We start from the raw sequence: 18,580 nt of genomic DNA on the forward strand, positions 1-18,580 counted from the left end.
AGCATGTTTCAAATATGATACTTAACAAAAAATGTATATGCAATTTTCAATAAACGGTTAAAATTGTTTTAAAAATCGATTTTTCTGACTGTTATTTCATATGTCAGGCTTTACAGGATTAAAAGCATCACAGAGGAGATGAAGAACGTCTGTTTCAAAGCCTAGTGAGCCACATCATGGAGAGAAAATTTCCCAGAATGCATTGCGACGGACAAACCTCATCCAAAATAGTGGATTAAGCAAAATTGTATTTAAAAAATACTTTTTTTTGCATCATGTGAATAGAAAAATACTAGAATCAAATAATAATAATTAAAATCAATTGTAAATTAAATTGATAGTTTTATTTAAAAAAATATGATAATAAACATCTATTAAATCATATGCGTTTTCTAAAAAAATATTTAAAAAATTATATTATTGTATAGGGCCCTTTTATAATAAAAAATGTTAATACATTGTTAAACTGTTAAGGTTCTATGAATTCAATTGATTAGACGTGCTTTTTGATTATTAAAATTAAACCATTAAAAATAATCCAGAAAAAAACAGACAGAATTATGGGGGAACATACAATTAATTTCACAGGGCCATAAAAAATTGTTTTTTTGTTAATCTTTTAATAAATTGCTGTTAAATTTGTATAATCCTCATGATTTCAATAAACTAGACATGATTTTGGATTACTACAATTTAATTTAAACATTAAAATGGAATCCAGAAAAAATAAAAAACGGAATTGTGGGGAAAATAAAGCTGCATTTAAAGACAGTGTTGCAATGGTTAAATGAATCTGTGTGAACAGCAAAGCAGAGCACTGTAATTCCCTGAACACATCCCGAGTCCTCAGGCAGGGAGCAGTGCTGGAGGAGGAGTTGGGAACGGGTTTCCAGAAGGTTCAGCGGAGTAAAGCGAGAGCAGTCGGGAAGCAGATGGAGATCTAGTCGTCTGAAGCGACACACACACACACACACACACACACACGACGCAGGGCAGAAAGAAACAGCAGACGGGAAGAGAACAACAGCGCAGGTTAGTACTTCACACCTGGTCAGCTGTCAATCAATCGGTCAGATCATGCAGCATGCAGCACATCTACAGCACGAGCACATGAAGACCTCTCCACTACCCGGACCACTGCAGCTCACACATCTACAACTGTCACAATCATCATGAGTGTTTGGAGATCCAGAGCTCACACAGTCCGGGAGATTCGTGGAGGATTTCAGCACAACAGCGCCATCTTCAGGACGCTCGGCAGAACAACGAGAAGCAACACTGGGCAAATGCACAATCAATATTGTGTCTGTGAAATAATTGTTCCTTTTTGTTTAAATGTACCGTTTATGTAAAAAAAAAGAAAAGAAAAAAGTTTGCATATGCATTGTATTTTTTTGCATCATATTCGATCCATCAGGATTTTATGAAATAGTGCAAATATGAAGGAAAAAACAGCTCAATATTATTCAAAGGCCCAAACTGAGCAAATATATGCAGTTTGCTGCAGCGGTTTGATATTTATATGAAACTCTGATGCTTGTAATGTAAATCAGTGAGATCTTTATAACAGTATATAGCAGATACATGCATAAAATGCATTTAAATATCAATATCAGCCAAAGTCTTAGATGATATTTATAAAATCAGTACAGATTTCATAGCAAAGATAAACGCATGAAGCACGAGCTGACGGAGGACATTTTAATATTTACACTAAACTTTTTAGTCACTAAAAAAAAAGTCTAAGCCATCAGAAGGCATGTAGGAGGTTGTGTAAAAAAGCTTTTCAGCAATTTAGAGTCCTTAGAAAGCCATTTATCAAGTATGATACAGTAGGCTTTATAGGTTTAACACATTTTTAGTACGCATTCTCCTTATAAAATCAGTGATGCACTTGAGGCTGAACTGTTGCACTTGTTTTCTTCTAGCAGAAGAGCTGCGAGACGTCTTTGCCGTACAGTGTAATCCTGAACTGATGATGATGTAGTTGAGCTGCAGTGAGTCCAGCGTCTCTCTGCTGTAATGACGAGGAGAACGAGCGCTCGATGACAGTCCGACTCGCCCCGTCTGAGGCGTTTTGCTCTTGTGTGTGAGTGGAAATGATTACGGTCACACCAGTGTGTGGAAAAGAGGCGATGGTGAACCAACAAGAGCAAAAAGCGTTGACGGATCGGGGCTGAAATCAAGACATGGGAGACCGACGACATGCATGGAAATATGACATCACTAAAAACAGACTAACTAGGCTTTCCTTTCTTCAGCTCTTCAGTGATTGGCTACTAAAGCAATTCATTACTAATGACTAAGGCCCCGTTTACACGATGGGAAAACGCAGATATTTCCCTGCGTTTTGGCCTGTCATTTACACGAAAACGCCGTTTTTATCCCAGAAAACGATTATTTTTAAAAACTCCGGCCAAAGTGGAGATTTCTGAAAACGCCGGTTATGTGTTGCCGTGTCAACTGGGAGAAACGGGGTTTTAGGTTCTCAAACGTCACATTATGCGCCAGAAAATGCTTACGTCATGTGAGCGCCCTATGTTTAGAGTTTGTTCCATACTGTCTATGAGTTTGTTTGGCTACTATTTGATCATGGATGCTGTTAAAGTGGTACTCATTTTTACTTTTGTGAAAACGCTTTTGGCCTGTTTGCATTTGCTTCGCTGTCTGTCCACACGAACGAACCTCGCGCCATGTCTATTGTTTTGAAAGGAACAGGAAGTCGCTCGTGCTATTCGTCGTTGTCGATTTTGAGGATTCTGATTGGCTTGCATGGCTTTATCCTTCTCCTTACACTGCCGCCCCTTTGTATTTATGCGGGTTGATGTAAACGGCAACTGTTTTTGAAAACGATATTGTGTGCACGATGTTATTTTTGAAAACGGAGGGGGAGAAATATTCGTTTCTCTAAATACCCGGCTATGTGTAAATGTGGCCTAAAACACCTCAATCCAAGTGAAACTGATGTGATTTAAAGGGCCAGTACAGACCCTAACTACTCAGATTCAAAAACACCTTTAGCACTGCACATATGCTGACATTATCTTCAGAATAAATGTAAACGAATATGTGAATCAGATTCATGGAAGTTTAGGGAACATATAAACAGTATTTCCAGAATCAGACTGACGACAATTTAGCCTGGTTAAAACCAGACCATTCTAAGTAGTAACTGAATTATGGTCTGGCAAAGCTTAATTAATAACTCATTTCCAAAGGGGCGTCACCAACGGATGTCACTCAAATGCCTCTGGGCACAACTGGATAGACCTAAAACCAATCAGAGCGATCGTCATCGTGTAAAGCCCGCCTCAACGTTTCTGATTGGTGCCGCGATTTGGACGGATTAGAAATGGGCTTGAATGAGCTCTTTGCCAGACTACTTGCAGAGCAAACCTAAATTTGCCGGAAGTTTGTCTGGGTTTTCCCAGGCTAACGACAATCAGCACAGAACAACAAATCTTGATCATGAAACCGTTCTTGAATACGTTGCTGCATTACAAATGAATGGTAATACACATAATAATATTTTAATGTAGGGCTGTTAAACAATTAATCGTGCTTAATCACATCCAAATTAGAAGTTTGTGTTTACATGATATATATGTGTGTGTGTAGTGTGTATAATTATTTTGTATACATAAAAACACACACGTGCATGTATACATTTAAGAAAAATATGTAATATAAATTATTATACAGTATATACATGCAAATATTTCTTAAATATATACATGCATGTGTGTGTATTTATATATGATACAAAATAATTATACACACTACACACATATATTATGTAAACAAACTTATTGTGGATGCGATTAATCGTTTTACAGTTCTAATTTAATGAACAATTTACATGCATTTGTGCATCATAAACGAGACCTTTTAACTTGAAAGAACCATTTACTGCCTGAATTATCAGCGATTGATTGAAATCAACATTAAGGGACATATTTTAGCATTATAAAGAGTTCAAATACTGGACATAATTCACAATCTCAATTTTTATAACTTGTCCCTCAACATGCATCAGCAAATATGAAACACGCTTACAGTAAATAGACTTACAACAGATGCAGTTCATGCAAAACAGGCCATAATAACTGTAAATAAAGGTGTGGCATAAACAGGCATCATGTGACAGGATGATCTAAGATGACGTCACGATCAGTCAAAAACACAGATTGAGGGGAAATTATAAAGACATATGCTATATACACTTCACTGCTAACGGGACAAACATGCAATTAAAAACTAAACTAAAACCTTTCTAAATGAAGGTTTTAGTCTCCTCTACGCCCACTGAGACGACCAACGTCCAGCCAAAGCAAATGAGCTGAACTGAACATGAACACGACAGAAGACAAGCAAACCAAGGTATGAACCAAATAATGGGGTGACACCCAAAGCTAAACTGGGGCGACGAGTGAGTTTGAGGCGTTTCTTACCAGGGGTCTGAGACCCTTGGCCTTCCTGCTGTCCGTTCTTGACAACTGTATCTGGATCTGTTCACACACACACACACACACACACACACACTCAACAATTAGAGCCGTCTGAATGGGAAACTCCTCAAAAGCCGACGGCAGATTCCTGACAAACACACAATCTCAATGCAAACACACTCCTGGACTCAGACAGACAGACGCTCACAAAAGATTCACACAGGCCAATCACATCCAGAGTTAGAGCGTGTTCCACACAGAAACACACACTGGCCAGAACCAGTGCTGACGCATGCCTGATGTTTGGACTGGTTCACCTGTGAAAGGGTTCGTTCATCCACAAATGAAAACTCTGTCAGTAATTACTCTCCCTCATGTTGTTCAACCCCGTCAGACTTTCCTTCATCTTCTGAACACAAATGAAGATATTTCTGATTAAATCTGAGAGCTGGCTCACTCTGACGCAGAAGGGTCTCGATGTTTAGAATGGTTCTGTGTGTGCATTTACTGGATGTTCAAATCATGAGAAAACGTAACAATGCCGCAAAATTACCTTTCACACTTTCCCATCACATGATCATGAGTGTCGTCTCCTCAGTTCTCACGCACGCGTCTCGTGAACTCACTCAGAGGCCCACACGGGAGAACATGAAGAGTTGAAGAAAGACGTTATTTTTTGTTTTTTATGCGCACAAAAAGTATTCTCGTCGCTTGATAAACTTAAGGTTGAGCCACTGTAGACACTTGGACTATTTTAACGATGTCTTTACTAACTTTTCTGGACCGGCAGAATGAAATTACAGAGAAGCCTATGGAGGAGTGAGACAGCTCTCACATCTTAAACATCTTAAAGCTGCTCTAAGCGATGTTGGGTCAAACAAAGTATTGTCAAACAAAATGGAGGCTAGCTCGACCCTCCCTCCTCCTCCTCCCATGCTTCCTGAAACAGTCATGAACCATTTAGAAAACTGGATTTACCCTGTCCAGCAGAAGCAGAGCCTCCTGAACGTCGGATCGGAAGCCCTTCTGCCGGCGGAGTTCTCGCCACCTTTTGAACGCTTTCCCGATGTAAATTCGGGACTTTGCGTTCCTTCTCCTTTTCCCTATTCTTGGTTATGTGTTCATCGGAACGTCGTCTCTTTGGTCGCGTGTCGGCCATATCAAAATTCTCAAGAATATACATATTTAACGTTAGTCGTTGTGGTTGTCTAGGACATCTCTCCTCTAGCTAACTTCCCTCTTCATGCTTCTCTCTCCTCCGGCCCCTCACCCCCCTTCATGTGCACGCGCACTAACCCCCCCACCCCCAAATCATTCTCGTCTGTTATTGGCTGGAACACTGTTTGTTATGTTTTGTGGTCCAGGCTGGGCCAGTTTGTTTTTGTTGCCGTTTGTGGAGCCTGGGCTGTCTACAGAGATCGCGTGTCTTTACAGTGTGTTCAGGGGACAGGCAGCTAGCGGATAGTGAGGAGATGTTTGCTGGATCATGTGACAAAAAATGTTTTGGCCTAAAAAATGCGTGACATCACTTAGAGCACCTTTAAGTCCTTGAATTTGAGGGTATTGGACCTGGAAAGTCCTTGAAAGGTCCTTGAATTTGAAGTTAACCGAGGTGGGCTGTCTACAGAGACCGCGTGTCTTTACATCATCATCATCATCATCATCATGTCAGCAATCAGAGCTATCTTCATGGCAAAAATTAAATTACAAAAACACAAATATCATATAAATACAATAAAAACAGAACAAAAATAACTTGCAAGTCACTGCGTGTCTTTACAGTGTGTTCAGGGGACAGGCAGCTAGCGGATAGTGAGGAGATGTTTTGGCCTAAAAACCGCGTGACATCGCTTAGAGCACTTTTATTTTGTGTCCCGAAGATGAACGAAAGTCTTACAGGGTTGGACCAACATGAGGGAGAGCAATTACTGACAGAATTCTCATTTTTGGGTGAACTAACCCTTTAACATCCACAACTGAGACTCACCCTTCCCGTCAGTGTCCAGGAGTGGGATGAAGTCGGTCTTTCCCACCGTCTCTCCGACCTGATCCTCGAAGGCCTCGGCCTCCAGCGTGGAGATGAAGTCCCTCTCCACCGCGTTCTCCACGTCCGGCTGAGGAACGCTGTCGCTCAGAGCATCGGTCAAGCTCAGATCCGCCATGACTTTACTGACACACAGAGACATTGGGTTTTAATATCACAACAATAACATAACCCCACATATCAGGGGTGTAACGAGGCCCTCATGTCACGATTCGATACATTTCACGATACGATATTATCGCGATACTCCAAGACATATGATAAAAGGTTAACAAAACATGTACTGATGATTAAAAGGGTCAATTTGATATTACACTGTGGGTGTAAATGAATAGACTTGGACTTGGTGCTGAAACCCAATGCAGGACAAAAGAGACGCCAGAATAACAATATTCATGATTCTGAAGCTGAAAACAATTATTGTAGATGAATATGCTTGATCTCTGTCACTGACTAGATATATTTAAAATAATGTCTGCCACTTTTTACTGGTAACATCAGACATTTGGCATCATCATTGCATTGCATTCCCCCATTGCATTATTATACATTATATTCAACATTATATATAGTAGTTTAATGTAGTACTGACACTAAAACTCAAATACCTCTTTTAACTCCTTTATTAATAACTAAGAACTTTTTTCATGCACAGTAACTTTCATTTTGGGGCGAATTATACACATTACATATTGTTGCATTTTTTGTATTGCGATATATTGTGACACCCCTACCACATGTGCTCATTAACACTTTGTGTTTATTGCCAAAAACGTGTAGAAAAACACTTTCAATCACACACACTATTATAAAGATGTCATAATATGAAGCCACTTCTTGACATCATCAGATGTTGAATGATTTCAGACACACTTGTGATCAACTCGTCACGACCAAAATCAGTAGAACTCAAAGCAGAAAACCAGACGGTCTTCAGGGTGAAACAAACTAAACGAGCTCATTTCCTTCTTCAACTCTCTCTGCTGATAATCATCATTTGTGTCGTCCTGAGTGTGTAATCTCAAGACTTTGAGTCTGTGTTTCCCTAAATCACAGAGATTAAAGATGTGGCAGCGGTGTAACAGCAGGATTACAGCTGTGGGATCACACACACACACACACACACACACGCTCTCAATCACACACACACACACAGGCACACACAGGCACACACACACACACACACACACACACACACACACACACACACACACACACACACACACACACACACACACACACGCTCTCAATCACACACACACACAGGCACATACACACACAGGCACACACACACACACAGGCACACACAGGCACACACACACACACACACACACACACAGGCACATACACACACAGGCACACACACACACACACAGGCACACACACACACACACAGGCACACACACAGGCACGCTCTCAATCACACACACACACACACAGGCACACACACACACACAGGCACACACACACACACACACACAGGCACACACACAGGCACACACACACGCTCTCAATCACACACACACACACACACACACACACAGGCACAAACACAGGCACACACACACGCTCTCAATCACTCACACACACTCTCACACACACAGTCTAAAAAAAAAAGGCCCAAAATAAAATACAAAAGTCAGAGTGAATGTTCCAGGACAGGAAGTGAGGGCTTTCAGACAGGAAGTGGGTGTGTGTAATATTAGGAGGCACTTGTGAGCTGAACTTCCTGTGTGCTCTCAAGCATGCAATACGACTCAAGAATGTCATGAGGTCATTTCGTCTGGTGCTCTACTGTGGTGAGGTGACATCATCATAATCATAATCATGAGCTACAGCAATCAGACCTTGACTCCAGCGAGACGAACCAGTTTCTCCTGAGAGGTCACGGTGCATTCACTGATTATTATCCTTAAAATCAATCATTTATTAAACATCATATTACTGTTCTTTAATGCTTAATAAAAGTCATTTCTCTCTTATAAAAACTTAAAGGTTGGGCTGATATTCCTAAAGGCATTAATGTAGCAATTAATGACATTTAAATAAAAAATAAATGAAATTATTATTATTATAAATAATAATAATAAACATTATTATTTTTAAATATGAAACTCCATTAAAAAAATAACACTAAAAATCGAATTAAAATATGAAAAGAAAATTAAATTAAGAATAATAATAAAATATTACAAATAAATTAAATTAAATAAAAAATAATAAAATTAAAAAAAAGTTTTTAAAAGAATGAAAAAATGATGAAATAAAAAATAATTGTAAAAATAAAACAATTTAAACAAAATTATCATTATTAATAACCAATTTATTTATGAATCAACATTTTACTGTTGCTTCATGCTTAATAATAAAAAGTCAGTCGCAGTCGTGCATTTTACCTCAGTTAAGGAGTGTTTTAGGCATGACACGAGTGGTTCTCTGGCGGATTATTGCTTCGGTTGCTATGACCTGAATTCTGCAGATCCGAGCGCCAGCGGATCAGAGCAGCGAATCAGCAGTGAGCTTCTGTGCGGAGATTTACAGCTTTGGCTTCAGTCACTTTCCCCCAAAGCTATGAACAATATGACATTATATGACACACTCGCTCTCCTCGACTGTCTTTCAGCAGAACAGTGTTTCAGCAGGTCTCTGGAGTGAGACACACACACACACACACACACACACACACACACACACACTAACGACCTGTTATGTGCTCAACACCATGTTGGTTCATTCATATTTAACGACTGGATGAAATATAACCTGGATGATTTTCAACAGGTGAGTATTTCCCTGTCAGGAAGTGTTATCATAAAATGTTTGAACAACAGAAGCTACTGAGGGAAAGATGACCTGATAAACCTGCCAAAACTGACAAGAGTCACTTCAACAGTCATTGTGTGTGTGTGTGTGTGTGTGTGTGTGTGTGTGTGTGTGTGTGTGTGTGTGTGTGTGTGTGTGTGTGTGTGTGTGTGTGTGTGTGTGTGTGTGTGTGTGTGTGTGTGTGTGTGTGTGTGTGTGTTTAATGTACAACCAGGACAAATTGTTTATCGAAAATGAACTAAAACTTGTTTATATTCTGAACATGCTAAAAGTTTTCCTTCAAGGAAAGTGTGCAGTCATTATGATGAGTCTATGGCATGTCCTCATTTATATTATTAAAGGTGCATTATGTAAATTTTTGTTCAAAATTATCAATTTAAATAACGAATCAATACATCAATCCTTCTTCCAAAACGTGTTTTTTTTCTGACTCTGATTCACTATGTCAAGCCTATTATAAGTGTTTATATTTTAGGCCTGTCGGGATGGTTTGGGCGGGAAATTGTGTACATCCGTCACTCGTCTGTGTGTGTCTCGTCGTGTGTGTGTGTGTGTGTGTCTGTGTGTGTCTCGTCATATCCGTAAATAGAGAACAGTTGCTCTGGCTGATATGCCGCGTGTCTGGTGTGTGTGTGTGTGTGTGTGTGTGTGTGTGTGTGTGTGTGTGTGTGTGTGTGTGTGTGTGTGTGTGTGTGTGTGTGTGTGTGTGAGTGAGTGAGTCAGAGTGTGAGTGTGTGTGTGAGTGAGAGTGTGTGTGAGTGAGTGAGTGTGTGATTGATTGAGTGAGTGTGAGAGTGAGTGAGTGAGTGAGTGAGTGAGTGAGTGAGTGAGTGAGTGAGTGAGTGAGTGAGTGAGTGGGAGTGAGTGAGTGGGAGTGAGTGAGTGGGAGTGAGTGAGTGGGAGTGAGTGAGTGTGAGTGAGTGAGTGAGGGAGTGAGTGGGAGTGAGTGAGTGAGTGAGTGAGTGAGTGAGTGAGTGAGTGAGTGAGTGAGTGAGTGAGTGAGTGAGTGAGTGAGTGAGTGAGTGAGTGAGTGAGTGGGAGTGAGTGAGTGAGTGAGTGGGAGTGAGTGAGTGAGGGAGTGGGAGGGAGTGAGTGAGTGAGTGAGTGAGAGTGGGAGTGAGTGAGTGAGAGTGGGAGGGAGTGAGTGAGTGAGAGTGTGAGGGAGTGAGTGAGTGAGAGTGGGAGGGAGTGAGTGAGAGAGAGTGGGAGGGAGTGAGTGAGAGAGAGTGGGAGGGAGTGAGTGAGAGAGAGTGGGAGGGAGTGAGTGAGTGAGAGTGGGAGTGAGTGAGTGAGAGTGTGAGTGAGTGAGTGAGTGAGTGAGTGAGTGAGTGAGTGAGTGAGTGAGTGAGTGAGTGAGTGAGTGAGTGAGTGAGTGAGTGGGAGTGAGGGAGTGTGAGGGAGTGAGTGAGGGAGTGGAGGGAGTGAGGGAGTGAGTGAGGGAGTGGGAGGGAGTGAGTGAGGGAGTGGGAGGGAGTGAGTGAGTGAGTGAGTGAGTGAGTGAGAGAGAGTGGGAGTGAGTGAGTGAGAGTGGGAGGGAGTGAGTGAGTGAGAGTGGGAGGGAGTGAGTGAGAGTGGGAGGGAGTGAGTGAGAGTGGGAGGGAGTGAGTGAGAGAGAGTGGGAGGGAGTGAGTGAGTGAGAGTGAGAGTGTGAGTGAGAGTGAGTGAGTGAGTGAGTGAGTGAGTGAGTGAGTGAGTGAGTGAGTGAGTGAGTGAGTGAGTGAGTGAGTGAGTGAGTGAGTGTGTGTGTGTGTGTGTGTGTGTGTGTGTGTGTGTGTGAGAGAGAGTGAGTGAGTGAGTGAGTGAGTGAGTGAGTGAGTGAGTGAGTGAGTGAGTGAGTGAGAGTGAGTGTGGTGAGTGTGGTGAGTGAGTGAGGTGAGTGAGTGAGGTGAGTGAGTGAGTGTGAGTGAGTGAGTGAGTGAGTGAGTGAGTGAGTGAGTGAGTGAGTGAGTGAGTGAGTGAGTGGGAGTGAGTGAGTGGGAGTGGGAGTGAGTGAGTGGGAGTGGGAGTGAGTGAGTGAGAGTGGGAGTGAGTGAGTGAGAGTGGGAGGGAGTGAGTGAGTGAGAGTGGGAGGGAGTGAGTGAGTGAGAGTGGGAGGGAGGGAGGGAGTGAGAGTGGGAGGGAGTGAGTGAGTGAGAGTGGGAGGGAGTGAGTGAGTGAGAGTGGGAGTGAGTGAGTGAGTGAGAGTGGGAGTGAGTGAGTGAGAGTGTGTGAGTGTGTGAGTGAGTGAGTGAGTGAGTGAGTGAGTGAGTGAGTGAGTGAGTGAGTGAGTGAGTGAGTGAGTGAGTGAGTGAGTGAGTGAGTGAGTGAGTGTGTGTGTGTGTGTGAGTGTGTGTGTGTGTGTGTGTGTGTGTGTGTGAGAGAGTGAGTGAGTGAGTGAGTGAGTGAGTGAGTGAGTGAGTGAGTGAGTGAGTGAGAGAGAGTGAGTGTGGTGAGTGAGTGAGGTGAGTGAGTGAGGTGAGTGAGTGTGAGTGAGTGAGTGAGTGAGTGAGTGAGTGAGTGAGTGAGTGAGTGAGTGAGTGAGTGAGTGGGAGTGAGTGAGTGAGTGAGTGAGTGGGAGTGGGAGTGAGGGAGTGAGGGAGTGTGAGGGAGTGAGTGAGGGAGTGGGAGGGAGTGAGAGAGTGGGAGTGGGAGTGAGTGAGTGAGAGTGGGAGGGAGTGAGTGAGTGAGAGTGGGAGGGAGTGAGTGAGAGTGGGAGTGAGTGAGTGAGTGAGAGTGGGAGTGTGGGAGTGAGTGAGTGAGTGAGAGTGGGAGTGAGTGAGTGAGAGTGGGAGAGTGAGTGAGTGAGTGAGTGAGTGAGTGAGTGAGTGAGTGAGTGAGTGAGTGAGTGAGTGAGTGAGTGAGTGAGTGAGTGAGTGAGTGAGTGAGTGAGTGAGAGTGAGTGAGTGAGTGAGTGAGTGAGTGAGTGAGTGAGAGTGAGTGAGTGAGTGAGTGTGAGTGAGTGTGAGAGAGTGAGTGAGTGAGTGTGGTGAGTGAGTGTGGTGAGTGTGGTGAGTGAGGTGAGTGTGTGTGTGTGTGTGTGTGTGTGTGTGTGTGTGTGTGTGTGTGTGTGTGTGTGTGTGTGTGTGAGAGAGTGAGTGAGTGAGTGAGTGAGTGAGTGTGAGAGTGTGAGTGAATGAGTGAGTGAGTGAGTGAGTGAGTGAGTGAGTGAGTGAGTGTGTGTGTGAGTTGTGAGTGAGTGAGTGAGTGAGTGAGTGAGTGAGTGAGTGAGTGAGTGAGTGTGAGTGAGTGTGTGTGTGAGTGTGTGTGTGAGTGAGTGAGAATGTGAGAATGTGAGTGAGTGAGTGAGTGAGTGAGAATGTGAGTGAGTGAGTGAGTGAGTATACAGAGGAGAGTCTGCTGGAGAAAAGAGAGCGAGACCGAGCTCGTAATAAAACAAGAATGAACATCGGCTCGGCTTTAGGAGATGACGAGAACTGAGGGATTCGAGATGTTGTAAAAGCGACGCAGAGATTATGGTGTTTTATGACTCAACAGGAGAGTGAGTGTTTTATTGAACAGAGAAACTCATATCTCTCTCTAACAGAGTTCACTGTGAAGCATTATCTGTTCTGTTGTGAAGATCATTTCATTATGGTTAAATGTAATTTCAAGAAAGTATTGTGTCTATTAATGGATAACTGCGACAGTAACGTCTTCAGCTCGAGAAGCTTTCTGGTTATAGTAGTGAGTGTTTTAAGAGTAACAGGATGATCATATTCATCCGCACAGAGCCCAAGCACAACCAAAACAATGTCCTTCCACAAAATGCAGTTTTGTTTTTTAACCACTAGAGGGCCAAAAGTTACACTGTATTGTGTTTGTTCTTTGGTCGTGCGAGGTTATTGACACAGTTAAGCCTGTTTTCTCTACACACACACACACACACACACGCGCACACATGCCATAATCTTGAGCACACATGAGTTGAGATTGAATCATGGGTGTGTCAGGAATCCAAACACACACTATCTGATCTTATTCTGATTTCACACACACTTTCACCCTTCAGTGACGACACACATGAGAATCCGGAAATAGAGATTCATACTGCAACAAAACTCACTACAAAGATATAACTCAACTTAATCACAGTACGAGTTTACATGACAATAAAATAAATGCAACACTGGCGACATTTATGTGCAACAAATAATCATTAACTCATGTTTAAAAGTTTAGTATGGCCTATGATTTCCAAGAAGTAGAAAACTCCAGAACTCCGGAATCCAGGCATTTTTTTTGTCACTGACTTTGGCATTTTTTGCCAATGAATAAAAAGTAAGGCTTCACAATTAATTGAATAGCGATATCAGATAGTGTCGTTGAATATTACAGCTTTATGAATTAAAAAGTTAGGCCTATATGACTTTAAATGCATGCTTTGATTATTACAATTTAGTTAAACCTTTAAAACGGTAGAAAAATTAGTACGGAAAACCTTATAAAGTTATTTTTGTTAAACTTTTAATAATTTTATGTTTCATAATTTAAAAAAAAGTAATCCAGAAAAATGTAAATGTAAAAAATTGAGTTTGAAAAATGTATTTCACAGGCCCTAATTACCGAAGTCTTGCATTTATGCAGCTAAACTAGTCTATTCATATTCTAGCTCTGGTTCTGTTTTCTTCACGAACTTCTGCTTTTTTTCTGCTGATGCTCACAGTCACACATGCTAAATAACACACGACGTGACAGATATAACTACAGCCACTGACAGTTCTGAAGGAAACCCACACAACACTGTCCTCCACAACACCGTCCCCCACGACACCGTCCCCCACGACACCGTCCCCCCACGACACCGTCCCCCACGACACCGTCCCCCACGACACCGTCCCCCACGACACCGTCCCCCACGACACCGTCCCCCACCGTCCCCCACGACACCGTCCCCCACGACACCGTCCCCCCACGACACCGTCCCCCACGACACCGTCCCCCACGACACCGTCCCCCACGACACCGTCCCCCACGACACCGTCCCCCACGACACCGTCCCCCCACGACACCGTCCCCCCACGACACCGTCCCCCCACGACACCGTCCCCCCACGACACCGTCCCCCCACGACACCGTCCCCCCACGACACCGTCCCCCACGACACCGTCCCCCCACGACACCGTCCCCCACGACACCGTCCCCCACGACACCGTCCCCCACGACACCGTCCCCCACGACACCGTCCCCCCACACGACACCGTCCCCCACGACACCGTCCCCCACGACACCGTCCCCCCACGACACCGTCCCCCCACGACACCGTCCCCCCACGACACCGTCCCCCCACGACACCGTCCCCCCACGACACCGTCCCCCCACGACACCGTCCCCCACGACACCGTCCCCCCACGACACCGTCCCCCACGACACCGTCCCCCACGACACCGTCCCCCACGACACCGTCCCCCACGACACCGTCCCCCCACGACACCGTCCCCCCACGACACCGTCCCCCACGACACCGTCCCCCCACGACACCGTCCCCCACGACACCGTCCCCCCACGACACCGTCCCCCACGACACCGTCCCCCACGACACCGTCCCCCACGACACCGTCCCCCACGACACCGTCCCCCACGACACCGTCCCCCACGACACCGTCCCCCACGACACCGTCCCCCACGACACCGTCCCCCCACGACACCGTCCCCCACGACACCGTCCCCCACGACACCGTCCCCCACGACACCGTCCCCCACGACACCGTCCCCCACGACACCGTCCCCCACGACACCGTCCCCCACGACACCGTCCCCCCACGACACCGTCCCCCCACGACACCGTCCCCCCACGACACCGTCCCCCACGACACCGTCCCCCCACGACACCGTCCCCCCACGACACCGTCCCCCACGACACCGTCCCCCACGACACCGTCCCCCCACGACACCGTCCCCCACGACACCGTCCTGGAGGAGGAGCAGACTGAAGGGAATTCTGCTGAGCGAGTAAAGAAAAGAGTTCGTTAGACTGTCGACATGTTTATATCAAGCAGAATAACACGCACAGTCGCACACATGCATGAACGACGAGAATGCGCACTTGCAATGCATTGGTCTGTGTACTTGTGTATAGGGAGTGTGTGTGTGCGTGTGTGTGTGCGTGTGTGTGTGCGAGAGCCTCCCAGCATTCCAGAGATGCCTGGAATTCCATGGTGTGACACTGCAGCAGGTTTAGAGAAGGATTCGACTGTGACACACACACACACACAAACACACACCCTCTGTGCTGTATCACAGTCTGCACAAAGACATCATTTACCTGTGTGACCCTGACCTCGCTCGAGTTCATCTAATGACCCTGTCAATGATCAACTCTCAAACCCTCGTTACACATCTGCATTGTTCTCTAATAATGACTCATCTCACACAGATGTGAGAAACTAAAACAAGAAGTCACTTCAGAGACGCTCAACCGTCAAACAATATCTGTAACACACAGTCACACTGACTGCTTCATAAGTGCTGACTAAAGCAATATGATAAAAACACAAATGATCTATTAATACATATAGAATTTCAATAAATATATTAAAAATATTATTATTAATTATAATCATCATTAAAAAATATCAATATATATTTTATATATAAATTAAATGTTAACATGACATACTAATATTACTACTACTAATGCAATTATATAAATATATTAACAATGAAAGTGAATATTAATATAATGACAATCATAATACAATTATTATTCTTATATTTATTATTATATAAGGCAAACAATTGATGCCAATTATTGAAATTATAGCTGAAAATCTACTTTTTTTAACACAATAATTACAAAACAAAAACCCCTTAGAACCCATTATCTATAATGTGCATTATCCATTATTAAGACTTTATAATGTTATCTATAATGTGCATTATCCATTATTAAGACTTTATAATGTTATCTATAATGTGCATTATCCATTATTAAGACTTTATAATGTTATCTATAATGTGCATTATCCATTATTAAGACTTTATAATGTTATCTATAATGTGCATTATCCATAATAAAAACTTTATAATAATACGACTTTTAGCCTGTGTGAACAGTTTTTGCCAGATGCAAATTATTTCAAAACGTCCTTAATAAAGAATTCAAATGATTTGCAAACACAAGCTATTCTTGGATCATCCAATCGCTATTTAGAAAAGTAATCAGTTTTAACCACATAAACTTAGTAAAACTCAGCAAGAACACGAGCGAAACTACTGACATCCTCTCACTGAAGACAAGACGACTCCTCAGCGCTTCCCCTTTAATGATATTAGACACAAACGGTGTCCATTTCACCGAGCGCTTTATGAAAACACACCCGGCCCTGAAACACAACACTAACACACTCTTCAGAGAGACAGCCGGTGCAAAATAAAACCGGTTCAGAGAAAGCATGTCAGGTTCTCTTCCTCTTGGCTTCACGTTTCCCACCGCCACCACGATCCACACTAACATCTGACTCCAGAAATAAGCAGAACACGTGTGTTTGTGTTCACAGATATATGCATCTGCATGCAAACCAGTCATTCCTGTCTGTAAATGAGTGAAACTCATTCAAGTGCTCGGCCAATCAGCACTTAAATATTACATATTTACATATTTCTTCTAAGTAAAGTACTTTGAATTGCCATTGTGTATGAAATGTGCTATATAAATAAACTTGCCTTGCCTTGCCTTAAAGGGATACTCCATATTTAGAAGAATGTCAGTAACCAGACAGTTTCTGGTCTCATTGACTTCCATAGTAGGAAAAAAGATATACTATGGAAGTCAATGAGACCAGAAACTGTCTGGTTACTGACATTCTTCTAAATATCTTCCTTTCTGTTCAGCAGAAGAAAGAAATTCATACAGGTTTGAAACAACATGAGGGTGAGTATATGATGACAGAATTTTCATTTTAAAGTGGATTATCCCTTTAAAGAACCAGACGAGACTAAATACAGTGCTTTAAAGCATCCGCTAAACCATGTTTGATGTCTAAACCATGGGCTCATTAATATTTGACCTCATACATTTGCATATTCAGGCCTGTATGACTGTATGAACTAGGCCTATGCTGTTATATCATATACACACAGATACTGAACGATCATTATGACAACCTGCCAAAATAGAAGTTCAAAATGTACTTAAAATAATAATAATATTTTTAAAGAATATCATATTTTTATGTTAACAGTAAACCTCAGTTAAGTGGAATTTAGTTTGGCAAAAAATAAAAAATAATTGAAGGAATTAAAACATAAATTCAGAAAAAGATAAAACAATGGGCGGAACAAAACAATCTGATACTGATAATGCATCTGTGCATTAAAGTCCCCCTGTGGTGGAAATCAAACTATCTATGTTTTTAATATGCTTTAAGACAAAGCATGTGTAAATTCATAAGTCGACAGCATTGCTGAGTATTTCCTCCTTAAAACTGCAGTGAACCAAAGACAGTCTCAAACACACACTTTGAAATCGCTGGTGTTTCTGACGTCACAAACTACCTTGTAACCAATCAGATCAACGTGTGATCGTCAACCAGTGGATCTCTGAGCTGAGCGAGTGAGTGGAGGCGGGGCTTATTTGCATATTCATAGAACCGCACATACTAAATGAGGCGAGGGTGTCGAGTTACATTCAAGATATTTTAAGACTTTAAGGATAAAATTGAAATATGTCATTTTGGTGATCAAAGATGAGTTTTAAGGGATACAATGATTGATGACAGGGGGACTTTAAGTTGTATAGTTCACATGGGTGTACTTTGTACTGTGTGTGTGGATGAACGAAGACCATTGACCAAGAAAAAACCCTGGTTCTGAATGGCGTTCTCTGCTTCTCGGTCTAAACGTGTGGATCAGCACTGCCGCTCATCAGAGGGCCGCTCATCAGAGGTTAAACGCTGTGAGATCTGACACAGATCCAGCGCTGATGGCCAAAGGCACACACTCTTTCTCTGAGCTGACTGAGCATAAATACTGACAGCTCATCATTAGCTCATGGTGTGTGTGTGTGTGTGTGTGTGTGTGTCCCTGTGAAGGAGACCGCGGACACAAGACAGCTCCAGTCGCTCTATTCAGAAGAAACCTGCATGATTATGGTAATGGCTGTTGCAGTTCATATTAGGGTCCACTTGAGACTGAAGCACATGACAGACTGACTGTGTTATTCAATTACAGCTCTCGGGGAAATTTCACACTAATTCATCCCTCGTTGTGTGTCATCAGCTCAATCTGCAGAGACGACAACTACGCAGTAACAAAAAATATTTATTTTTTAAAAATGTTGTAAATAAAA

At 42.9% G+C, this 18,580-nt stretch overlaps 1 protein-coding gene across 12 annotated transcripts in view; it reads right to left on the reverse strand.

The window, feature by feature from the left end:
* LOC309509797 (uncharacterized protein) overlaps positions 1 to 18,580 on the reverse strand; it is an 83,566-nt gene that overhangs the window by 60,180 nt on the left and 4,806 nt on the right. For 10 of the 12 annotated variants that reach the window (XM_082184715.1, XM_082184713.1, XM_082184716.1 and 7 more), the window contains exons 2-3: positions 6,436 to 6,617; positions 4,452 to 4,508 (exon numbers count right to left, since the gene is read on the reverse strand). In XM_082184715.1, coding sequence (XP_082040841.1) covers positions 4,452 to 4,508; positions 6,436 to 6,610 — 232 coding nt within the window. In that variant the 5' untranslated portion in view covers positions 6,611 to 6,617. The remainder of the gene's footprint in view (positions 1 to 4,451; positions 4,509 to 6,435; positions 6,618 to 18,580) is intronic. The other 2 variants (XM_082184712.1, XM_082184717.1) reach the window with 2 other exon arrangements.

This window comes from Leuciscus leuciscus (genome assembly GCF_965113295.1).
Source record: "Leuciscus leuciscus genome assembly, chromosome: 11".
Classification (NCBI taxonomy): Eukaryota; Metazoa; Chordata; class Actinopteri; order Cypriniformes; family Leuciscidae; genus Leuciscus; species Leuciscus leuciscus.